Source organism: Neocloeon triangulifer, unplaced genomic scaffold (genome assembly GCF_031216515.1).
Source record: "Neocloeon triangulifer isolate White Clay Creek 2 clone unplaced genomic scaffold, ASM3121651v1 ptg000012l, whole genome shotgun sequence".
Taxonomy (NCBI): domain Eukaryota; kingdom Metazoa; phylum Arthropoda; class Insecta; order Ephemeroptera; family Baetidae; genus Neocloeon; species Neocloeon triangulifer.
In genome coordinates, this window is record NW_026775554.1 from 14,561,951 (window position 1) to 14,574,483 (window position 12,533).

At 37.2% G+C, this 12,533-nt stretch overlaps 1 protein-coding gene across 5 annotated transcripts in view; it reads left to right on the top strand.

Moving 5' to 3' along the window:
* LOC132197638 (5-hydroxytryptamine receptor-like) overlaps positions 1-12,533 on the top strand; it is a 96,673-nt gene that overhangs the window by 66,952 nt on the left and 17,188 nt on the right. For all 5 annotated transcript variants that reach the window (XM_059621042.1, XM_059621041.1, XM_059621039.1 and 2 more), the window contains exons 4-5: positions 5,452-5,766; positions 8,775-8,908. In XM_059621042.1, coding sequence (XP_059477025.1) covers positions 5,466-5,766; positions 8,775-8,908 — 435 coding nt within the window. In that variant the 5' untranslated portion in view covers positions 5,452-5,465. The remainder of the gene's footprint in view (positions 1-5,451; positions 5,767-8,774; positions 8,909-12,533) is intronic.

The window sequence follows — 12,533 nt, forward strand, 5'->3', positions numbered from 1 at the left end:
AAGCAGCGCGGAATAAATTTCACTCGCTCGCGTTTTAACCCTTTGATAAATCGGCAAGCTGGAGGCGAGTGCGGATAAATAAATGGACTCCTTGATTTGTGCACTCTCTCCTCAGTTGTTGTAGCGAAATGGAAGCAACTTTTCTCCAAAATAATCTTCCAAAGCAACCACACATATAATACTTTTGCGAGGTACTTTCACTTTCTCTGACGTCATTTCTTCTTTGCTTTTGGTAATTAAACCTTAATTTCTGTGTTCTTGCAAATGGGAGATATCTGCAAGGAAAAAAAAACATTTTTAAGTAAATTGGCAATCTAAGTAATGGAGTAAAGTAGCTGGTTGATGAGCAGCAACTCGACTAATAAACTAATTGATCCGCTTAAATGGTAGTTTGCGAAAAGTTGGAAGTAATTGAGCTACTTAAAAAACTTGCTCGTAGAGTAATAAATCAGGATGGGTAATTATATCTAATGAAATTCTTTACTAGAGGAAACAAAAGACTTGGGCAGACTAACAAGTAGAGGCGCTAGTCAAAGCATGGAAGTCTCACAGAATCATCCCCAAAGTGACTGAACTGCTACGGATATTTTTCAACTGCTCGTTTTATGTTTGTTCTGTTTATTGTCAAATTATTTTTAAATATTTAATTCGTTCTCTTTTTACAATAATATTTTCAAAAATTTTCCTTTCATACAAATTCACGATTTTTAAATATAAGCCAGACATGCTATATTTATCAACGCGGTAATGATAGATAAATTTATTATCATAAAAGCAATAAACTGTAATTGGATCAAGTGGATATTTTAATGCTTCTAGAATGAGCACAAAGATTTTATAAATTCTAAAATAATTTAATTTTGAAGTGCTAAAATGTTAAATTTAAAACTTAAAATACCATGAATGCTGTTAAAAAGAAACAATTTGTCACATAAAATATAAAATAATTTTATTATTTCATAGTTCTTATTGTAAGAAAATTAATTTTTTTTTTATTCCTATTTTAAGAATTTTCAATAAACCGTTTAGTTTTAAATAATGTTTCAAATAGATTATTGATTTAAAGAAGAAATTAATTAAACGTTGAAAATACAGACATATAATTACCATGGAACTCTGATTGTGAATGTAATTAAGAATGGCGGAGTGAAAGACACAAACAGGTAGCAGTGGGCATTAAACGGAATTGGCTTCGACAACAGGTATTTCTCTGCTCTTGGTGTTGGCAGATTTGTTCGTCTGATTGCTGAGAGCGAGTCAAATCGATTTGGTCTTGGCACTGCCCGCTGCGTGTTTTTCCTCCCTCCGTTCCAATCAATCAAGCAAAGCTCTCTGAAGGCTGAATATTAAATCAAGGCTGCGGAATCAACTTTGCAACCAACTTTGATTGCAAGGCGAGCGTCGAGCAAGAGAAAAGGAACGAGTTGAATCTTTAATCAAACACAAAGAAAGAGAGAGGATGGTATCAAAATTGCACAAGTGATCTTGCTTGAGCAGTGACTTGAAGAGCTTTTGCATGAATAATTGCCGATCAACGCGCGGACAGAACAAAAATCACAAATCGCACAATGGCTGCTAATTTCAAAGTGAGCGATAGTGTGCGGCGGCGGCGGCGTATTTGATTGATTGACCTTTTTGTTTCAGAAATTCGGGGCAAATCCATCACGGGCAAACGCTTTTCGCAGCCCAGTGATTTCCATTGTGCGCACATTTGCATCGACGTTCCACTCTCTCATTATCAGTTGGACGTGGCCAGGGCGGGTTTCGCTCTCCCTTATGACTTAATGCCTCTCTGCGGCCCGAATATCTCTGTCGCAAACCGCTGGTGGAAAATTGCTCGGCCAATTGACGTGAGCATCGGCGGGTGGCACGCACTCTGCGGGAAAGGCTCGCTCCGCACTTTACGATTCGCTCCGTCCGCATTAAAGCAGCAAAATCCCAGGACTGCGGTCGTAATTTCTGGCCAAAACGCAAATGTTGCTCAATTCCCTGAGCCAGTTGTCAAATTTGCATCGCCGGTCCTTTGTTTTCAATGTTCATCCGGGTCCCTGCGTCTAATCTCAAGAAAACAAGCAGCATAAATTTTGTTTCAATTGATTTAAAGTGTTGTTTTAAACATTCGTCTAAAACAATAAATATATTGAATTACAAAATATATATACATACACAGTTCTCAATTACCTTCTAGTTATTTTTATTCTTATTGTTAGCGTCAGTCAATCAATAAATTTAAAAAAAGTAAAATACTAAATGCATTTATATCTAAAGAAATATTATTTCGTTCAAATATGTCTTGCCCTTTGTTCTTAACTATTTTGTCACGTTAATAATTTTTAATTGTGCAAGTTAAATGAATAAATTACATCAAATTTTTCCGTTGTTTCCCGAGTAATGTTTTAGGAGCGATGGAAACTTCAAATTCAACATGATTTTGATGTTTCATTTAAAAAAGTAATTAATTATTAAAATTTATTCAATTTGCTGAATTTGTAAAAATTAAATTTTACAAAATAGTTCTTGGCTCAAAAAATAAATACAAACAAATTAGAAGAGATGGAATTGAAATTCTATGAGAGTAAAAGGAAATTGCGCCAACACCATTTCCCAATTTTTCAGACACGATAACGGCTGTACGAGTTAATGGGCCGTGGCTGTGCAGCTCCTCCGTGCGAGACTATTACGCTTTCTATGGGGCGAAACCTTGCTGTCCTAGCTACCTATATAATGGATGAAGTCCGCTTAATTCCCCAATCAGGTTGTGCAAAGCTCTTGAGGATTTTCCACAGACGCGGAGACCACAAAAGCGCCCCAGCATCAACAACAACAACAAAAGCTTCTGAGGTAGAGGAATATTACGAACGCGCCTTTGAAATTGGCGAAATTGCCCACGGGAGAGAGGAGCTCCTTGCGCCACTCTTGAGAAGTCAAATGACTGATGATTTCTCACCAAAGGATTGTCTGCTAATTGCGGCGCAGATATGTGAAAGGGGACGTTCCAGTCGGTCCCGTAGAGGTTAAACCACCGGCATTTATCACTTGTCTGATTAGCATGCCGGTCCGTCTGTGCCTCAAAGGACTCTGTGCCAGCCGAGCTGCGCCATTCACTCAACTTTGTTGTTTGCTGTCGTGGACAGAGTCGCATATATAAATCTTTCCTGAAGAGAGTTTGCAGAGTGACGTTTAGTCTCGAGAAGCTCATTTGTGATTAAAGGCATTGAAGAAACTTAAATAATGAATTTTCACGAAACATGACAGACAAGGTGAAGTGAAAAATGTGCAAAAAATTATATTATTAAAATTTTATCAATTGATAATTTTTTAATTTTTTTTTTTAATTAAAAGGCACGCCTTAAAATAATTTTGCAAAGTAAAATTATAATAACAATTTCAAAGTTGATTTTATTGGATTTTATATGGAATAGAAATTATCACACACAAAGTATTAATTATTTTCCTTCAAAAACTTACATAAATAGAACAAAAAAATGTTGGATTAAGAACCACTTTCCGGAATCCCATATATTATTCTTAGTTACAGACTATTGCACTCTGACGGGTCTAAACTTATTTATTCAAAATGAGTCGTTCAATCTTCGAAAAAGAATAAAATTTTTTATTATTGAAACATTGCCATAATTTCCATTTTTCATTTTTTTTCTTTTTATAATTTCGTTGCTGGTCATTAATAACATAATTAGTCACTCATTTAAAGTCTTTCCAGAACATGCAGAAGGAGAAGGAATTTTTTTTTTCGAATTTCCATCGCTTTAAAGAGAATGAGTAGAAGAGTTTGTTTATATCTGTTGGCAAACGCTTCAACATTCCAGGTATATAAATTTTTAATTGAAAATGCTTTTGCGTCTGACATATGAAAGCGATAAAAACTGTATGTATAGCCCTTGTAAAAAATAAATCTGCAAACACAAATTAACCCTCTTTTGATGTTTGCATTTGAGTGGTTAGTAAACACGAAATTTTTAAAACGGAAATTTCATTGCGCTAATGAGAACGACCTCCCTAAAACATTTGATTTTTCACTCCGAAATGTTGCCAAAATCCTAATCAAAGGTTTCCTTTGCCGATATTTACTGCCTCTCTCGACAAAGCTCTTTCGTTGCAGATTGAAAAAAGCCGCTTTTAGGCAAGGCCATGAAGGCCAAAGTTGCTATCAAACAGAGAGGAAAGTAAAAAAAAAGGAACGCCCCAATCTTTTGGCGGGTGTTGCACCGTTATTGGGCCATAATTTTCAAACGGCCTGCCATTAGCCGCTAACGCTAATTTATCGAAGCAAACACTGGCCGAGAATTTATCCGCTCAAGAGAGATAGATAATGCGACCCTAGTGAAGGCTCGGCCGTTCGTGTCATCTGCTTTAAAGTGGCCGTAAACTGTCCTCTGCTCCGCCGCAGATTCACCGTTGGCGTATTTTATTATTCTGCCCGGGGATTTACCTGGCAAAAATGTCATTCCGTCCGTCTGCCGGCATCATTAATGCATCAAATCATCGACACGCCGTTGGCTTAAATAAATATTAGACGTGGCAGATACGACAGCACCGACGCGGGTTTATGTTTTGCCAATGCCATGTCAGGGGATGGTAGATTTTGGGAAAATTGGGAAACTGAGTACCTGCAGTAACATAACATAAATAACAAATAAAATAAAAAACACACATTTTTGACCAAAACATAAAATGCTACTGAAAGTTGGATGGAATTTTGGTAATGTTATGTTACCTTTGCCAGTTTTCCATGAAAATTTTTTCACCATTTTTCATATTGGGGGATATTCAAAAGTTAATTTAGTACTTACAATTCCAATAAGTTAACTTAGTACAAATATCCCCCAATATTTTAAATCCAACTCCACTCTGAATTAAACAAATCTAACATCGTAGTTCACAGAACGCTATTAAATAGATCATATTATATACCAATTCAATTTTGGAAACATTCTAATTTTCGTGAGCTCCAAAATAGCAACCCCTACAAATAGAAAAACCATTGGTAAAGATTTTGTTTTAATTTTGTCCACTTTCTGGTTATGCAACCCGCTCATCAAACCTGTGCACCAGGTTGCTCACCAATTTAATGAATTAAACGCACCTCCACATCGAGAACAATCAGTTATGCTGACCAAGAAGGCAAAACTACCAATAGTGATAGTGGTTGATGCAAAACAAAAATCACAATGCCGAGAACATAGAACTAATGAATTAAGTATTAACAATGTTATGACAAATTACAATATAATCTAATCGCTTTGATCTCTACTTAACTGAACTGGAACGTGCTAAAAACAGTCGTTTAAAGATGAAATGAAAAGCCCCAAAAATAAACTCGAAACAGAATTTTTTTATTACATTTAAATACTTAAATTGATAACTGTAATCCAAAGTATGATTTATTTATTTGCATATTTTAATAATAAGGAATTTTCCGATTTGTTGCAGGAATAGCCTGAAAAATGGCCTCTAGTCGCATGGCCGTGGCAGCTGCCCTGGCGCTGGCCACCTCGACAGTGCGGGCGCTGCGCACGATGGACCAACAGTCGGACAATTGGCTCAGCAGCAGCAGCAGCTGCGATAACTCGACGACCAACAGCACGATTTCGTCTGTTTGCTCCAACGACACCTTTGGGAATTTCACGTCGCTCGATGGAAACTCAACTCGGGGTGCTCCAGCCGAGCCCGACTCGCTCACTGACGTCATCTTTATGGCCGTCACTTCAGTCATCCTCGGCCTCATGATCTTAATAACAGTAATAGGTGAGTTTTCCTTTTTTTACTCCGCCAAGTACCACGCTTTTCCCGCCATTTTTCTCCCACCGCTGGATATTTATGACCGCAATTCCGAGGGTCCTGTCGACAGTAATTTCAGCCGGTTTTGGGTTATTGCGGGTCTTGGGCCGAGTTATTGCCGACAGTGAATAAGGGCGGAAGTAAATTTGGAATCTCGGATACTCTGCTCTAAATAACATTGGATATTTTTTTACTATCCGAAAATACCGAGTTATTCCGGATTGAAATGTCCTTCCTTTTGGTGCACACGTGCACCTAATTCAGGCCAATAACTCAGCGCGAACAAAGCGTTCGACGGCCGACTAAACTGCTGAAACGAAGCGCAAATAATGCGCGCGGCATTTATCATAGGACGCAAACGTGTCGCGCATGAATTCGTGTGACCCATAAATAAGAATGAAAATAAAAATACACGACAAGCTTTTGCGTCGGGCTGCGCTGCTGTGATACCACGCGGGTTGGTTCAAATCACGCCTCTCTACGTGAGCGCACGAATTGCGGAAGAGCAACGTGCAATCTCTTTTTTCTGTGCCACACTAAATCTCAGTTTGTTCTCAACGAACTCTGAAGGCCGTGTAGCTGCAGTTCATACAAAGAAAATCGTGCCATTTCAATAAGGTAGAATATTGAGTAATAATTAAAAAAATCTTTCCAAAGTTTACGAAGAAACCTAACTATAATTTTTATTGATTTATATGAAAGCAATAACATTTCATTCATAATTTTAAAATAAATCACATTAGTATCATGTCATATGCGGTTAATATTTAGTTCATGAATTGAAAATAAGTTAATTATCATGAGAGGAATTATATGATGGATTAAAATATGAATTATCAATATGATGAGAAAATGAAATCACTTAAAAATCCGTTTTAACTTCGCATTATAATAAAATTATTATTCTTATTCCAAAATCTGAACCGGACCGACAAATTAAAATTTTAAAATATTTGAAAATAAAATATTCCCAACAATTCCCAAATTATTTAAATGGATAGATTGATATGCACAGATGATTATACTTTGAAATAATCTACGTCTTCACAGCACTAGCCACTAATACAGCAAAATTAAACTTTTCGTTAATTTACAAACCATCAGAGCTTTCAACTTTTGGCCTTGATACTCTTGGCATAAGCTTAATTCACTTTAAAAAAATTAAGTGCCTATCATGATAACTTTCTGTATAAGTCAATCAAATCAAGTACTTTTTCTCCTTTAATGGGTAAATTGAAGCTCAGATTTTTATATTCTCGCTGTGAGAGAAATCACAGAGATAATAATTTAATAATAGGAATGGAAAGAACTCTAAGAACTGGCGCTAATGCGCGTCTATTGATTCTCGCGGCATAAATGCATTTCCACACAAATGACGACCGACCCTATTGACAGAGGCCTATATACATATAGACGAGCCAGGCGGAGTAATTATCGGACACAATGGAAATTCAGTGGCCTGGAATTCAAACATCATAATTCAATAACGGGGGACGCGCTGTGTGTGACTTATTGGGGCTCTACGCCGTCAGATTGAGCACGAATCGGCAGAATAGAATTCATGACATTATGCCACGCCGCAGCCGGACCGATCCGAGCTATTTCTGGCGTCCCAGAGAAAATGGGTCGAGGCAGAATTAATTCGCCGCCGCCATTGTTTCCCGGCGTTAATCTGCTCTTTTTGCCACACGTCATGGATCGCACAGTCTCTCTTACGCGGATTTGTATTGTCACGCCTTTTATTGGGCGCAATTTATCACAGACTGAAAAATGGTCTGCGGCGCTAAGCCGGGGAATTTGTCGGCTTACACCTTGGAATTGTTCATAATACCCATGTACGGTTGCCGCCGCCACTCGTGTTGCCGAACATTGCGTTTGTTGCACTGCCGAATTGATTATAGCCTCTCTCGTGGTTTATTTATTTGTTACTCCAGTCATGACGAGCATCCGATTGAATAGCATGTTGTTATTGTTTTGAGGCGGTGTGAAATTGGTTGATATTGGAGCTAAATTAGCATTCAGTATTGATTGTTGTGGTCAAATACAATATGTTTGCACCTCTGTGGTTGGTAATAAATTCAATATTAATTAAAATACAACAGGATATTTATATTATCTTAAATGTCCCAAATAAAATAAATTTGTAAAATGCCAGAAAAATAACTAATACCAACCAATTTCATTAATTCAATTAAATTTATTGCAACGGGAAAGATAAATAATCAGTGTAAATTCTATATTTTTAAGCCTTTGCTATACAGAAAATAAGTTCATACTTTTTTTTTCATTAGAATTATTAATATCTAAAATTTTCAATCTAGGCTAATATTCATTGAAGAAGCAGAAGCTTTATTTTGAACTCTTGAGTGTCTACACTGCAGAAAAAAACTTTTAACAAATATTTCGATCAATTTAAAATTGAATTAAGCTACATTGATTAATTTTAACATTTTTAAATATTGCCATCAAATCTGTAACATATAAATTCAATTATAACCAACGCGTATTTAAAAATATAAAATATCTTTTTCTTTTAAATATGTCAGAATTTGTAATTTTCATTAAGTTTCACTCAACTGCCTTACCACAAACTTCCACTCCATCCTTTAAACACAGACGCCACCACAGTCAATTTCCTTTAGGAATGGAAAGAATAGGAAACAATTAAGTTTGCTCTCCGCTTGCTTCAAAAGTTAAATCAGCACGCAGCTGACGCTCTTTCGCAAGTTTGGATCTGCGAAAAACTTTGGCGGAGCAGATCCGTTTTCGAAGCAGCAATTCCACTTCAAGTGCAATTTTTCCGACTGCTGCGAAACTGACTGTGCGAAAAACCAAACAAAATACAAAACACCTTTCTTTCGCGCGCTGACTTTGCTGGGGAAAAGCAATAGAGAACAGTTTTTACTTTTTTCTCCTACGTGACTTTGCAGCAGAGAACGAAAACTAACCACATTCCCCTGTGATGTTGTTACCAGGCAATGTGTTCGTGATCGCTGCCATTCTATTGGAACGTCACCTGCAGAGCGTGGCCAACTATTTGATTGTGTCGCTCGCCGTCGCCGATCTGATGGTGGCCTGCCTGGTCATGCCTCTGGGCGCCGTGTATGAGGTAAGTGTCGATCAAAGTCAGCTTTGCCCCTCCTTGTGTGTATGTACATTTAATTGCATGTACTTTAATTACCATAGAATTAAGGCACACAATCATTTCACTTCTGCAGTTATCCATATATATTTAAATTTCGCGTTCAATAAAATATATGAAAGCACTGATTTTTCGAAAGCATTGATCAGTATACTTGAAAAGATTTTTCCTTTATAATTTCTACTAATTTGCGTATATTTAATTTTTCAATCCAAGGAATTCAATAAGAGTGACTTTTATAAAAAAAAAATAGATGTCTGAAAATTATTATTCTTTAAATCTTTAAATAAACCCCGGCCATCTCCCATTTAATAAGTAAATGTAAATAATTACTCCTTTTAAACAAATCTCTATAAGAAGAGATCAGCGATTTGAGAAATATTATTTAAAAAAAAAAATGTTACTAAAAAAATTTAATTTGAATGCTATTTCAAAGCTTATCAGTAGCAACATGATTTTAGATAAATATAATTATACTTTAATCTTTATTAACCGTTCTGGATAACAAAATCATTGTGGTTACATAACGTTTTATAGTTTATTGAAGTCATTTAACAACGTGGATTCAGAAGAATTTTTCCAAGGAGAAATTGTAAATTGAGCATTATAAAAAGCGAGATTTCACTTTTTCTAATTTTTCAAAATCACTTTCACTTAAATATTGCCAAATCACTTCAATTCCGTAAGAGGCCATCGGGGCAAATTTCGAATCGAACAGTTTTTCGCACAATCGATAGACAATTTTCGCTAATCTCCGTACATATTCATCGCGGTAAGTGCTTTTTCATTTCTCTGTAAAGTTAATTAAAACCAATAATCAATAATTTTTTAGCAAATTTATTTTTGATTATTTTCATTGAACTAATTTCTTATTGATTATTAAATAACTTTTTTATTAACATCAATCAGATCGATTTGAGTAATCTCAATCTTTTGTTCGGCCAAACATCAAATCTCCTCCACTTCAATAAAATCCAATCATCAAAGAATAAGCGCACATATTCAAATTTCCCTCTTTGTGTCGGCACAGCCAGTATTCATCTATTTCCATTCAAAATACACCAAGAGCACTCAGTGCTCGCACATTCAGAGAAAATTGCCATCGTTTCCAGCTGGCAAAGGAATCAATTCTGTTCATTTCCTTTTCATGGTGCGCACATTAATGGACGCAATCCAGCAGAAGAGATTTATTTCTTGGCAGCATTCTTTGACCACTTCCTTGGATACACACACGAATTTCGAGCTCTCTGAATGTATTCTCCGTGTGCGTCTGCGGGGAGAGTTAGTTGGTTTACTTTTGTGCCCAATACGTCAGGAAAATTGATGTCCATATTCTGGAAACTGTTGCACGCGGCGGCGGCTTAATCAAATTCCTGACACGCTCCATTTCAGCGTGATTAATGAGCTCGATTAAACTTGCCTCCCTTCCAGGCCGATTTATAATTACAAAATAAGCCGCATATCGGCGTTTGCAATCCCAGCGAGGGAAAGAGAGCGAGAAAGCAAGAAAGAAAAAGTGCGAGATTTGTGTGACTGCTCGAGGCCTGCCTCCTTCATGTTTCCGTTTCCCGCGCGTGACGTCACTGACCCGCGGCACAGGGATGGAATTTATTCAACGAGAGCACACTAGGCAACCCCTTCAGCCCAGTCCTTTGTACGCGCGTTAATACAATAATATTTTCTGGTCTGCTGCCGGCTATCCGCGTTTCTCCACTGTCAGGTTGAATGTCACGAAGGAACTGCCGTCACCAGCAGCCACCGCGAGCTTTTATTTATTTATATTTATCCCTATCTGACGGCGCTTTGCTCGCAGCTAAACGGGTGAATATATCCACAAGAGGGCAAAACGCTAGATGCCACTTCAATTTCCGCGCCCAGTCGGCCGTCGCCATCGTGTGTGGGCGCCCCCAATCTTCGCCTTGCTTATCACCGTGCAAAATTCAATTACGTCTCGGCCCGTTTCGCCTTTGGCCTCCTCATTTTATTAATATCCGATCATTGTGCATTCACATAACGGTGCAAATTTACTCTCGACCTGGCGAGCGAGCAAAGCAAATTTCGCCCAAATTGATTATGTTTTAACATACCAAGCGTACACTTATTATTGGGCTGTAAACAGCTAGATTATTGGAACAGTATTATTAGGGCCCTCTGCAAACATTGATCGCGTGGGAGGCTTTGATAAAACCATGGAAATTTGGAAATTATATAGGCTTGTGCTCATTCCAATTTCATTACTTTGTTATAATCAAATGCTTCCAAAGAATTATATTTAAAATTGTGCCAACCTAGTTTTTCATTTTATCAGTTGCGTTTTTTTTTTTTTTTTTTTTTGAAGAGAATTTTTAATATTTAGTTTGTGGAAGAATTTCACGAGTTTAAACATAAGAACATCTATTGCACATAATTAATTATTTACAAAAGTGCATATTTTTTTTTTTTATTAATATACCAACTTTTTGTCAACATACGTGGACGAATTTATAATTAAATAACAAAATTTTTTCACATTATGATAAAACAATAACAAATATGATATTCTTGGAATTCAAACCAGGATTTTGTTACAATTTCTATTGTGATTTATTTTAGTTTATGGGCCTGGAAAAGTTATTGATCATTTTTATTAAAAAGAAGAAAAAAAAATGCATTTTAATAATTCAGACACTTATTTTGGTTCGTGTCTTATTCATTGCGATTGCTTTATTAGATGAAAACTTGTGTTACGTAAATTTAATTTTTAAATGCGCGATACGGTTTTCCTTATTTCGGGTTCACAATCAGATTGTAAGGGTATCACATGCATGTACCACGTATGTAGCTTTCTATTACCCCAATCCCTTGCTCGCTTCTCGTATATGTAGGATCAAGAGCGAACGTATTGCACTAGACGTAGAAACAAACGCAACTCTCAGCGAAATAAAATCACGAAGCAGCGTAAAGGCGGTCGTTGCGAGAAAAAAAACTTTGGCTGAGGGCGTGCATTACTCTCTTCTGGAAAAGGGCAGTCGGCAGCTCAGAGAGATTTTTCTGTCGCAACCCCACGTAGTGTGAGAGAAACCACTCGTCGTCGGCGGCGCTTTGCCATTGGAATTGGTAATGACTGAAAAAGTTAGCGCAATCAGCAAGAAAACCTTTTAGCGGAATGCCTTTTTTGAAATACAAATTTCTCTCGGCAGCAAACCCATTCTCTTTATATCTCACAGAGGAAAAAAACTGGCCGTCCCCGCACGTCCGTGTGGTATGGAAATTAAAAACTTCTTTCGTTCATTTGCGCCGAGAGTGGAAAATCCATTACGATGGGCCATGCATTTTTAAATACGAATTAAAACTTTTGATGAAATTTCGTGGAATATATAGCGGCCAAGAAATAAACGTGCGCGCACTGAAACGTAGGATGCTGGTTTCCGTAAGCACTCCTTTGTTACTATTCGTTTTTGTTTTCGGGTCGGTCGGACACTCATTTGGAGGAGCCACGTGTCGTTGGGGAACATGTTCTCGCCATAGAGGGCCTGCAGAAAATGTGTTGCCATTTTATCTCGTGTGAATACTCCAGGGAATAATAGCAACCGAAAGTCTCTAATGGCAGCCG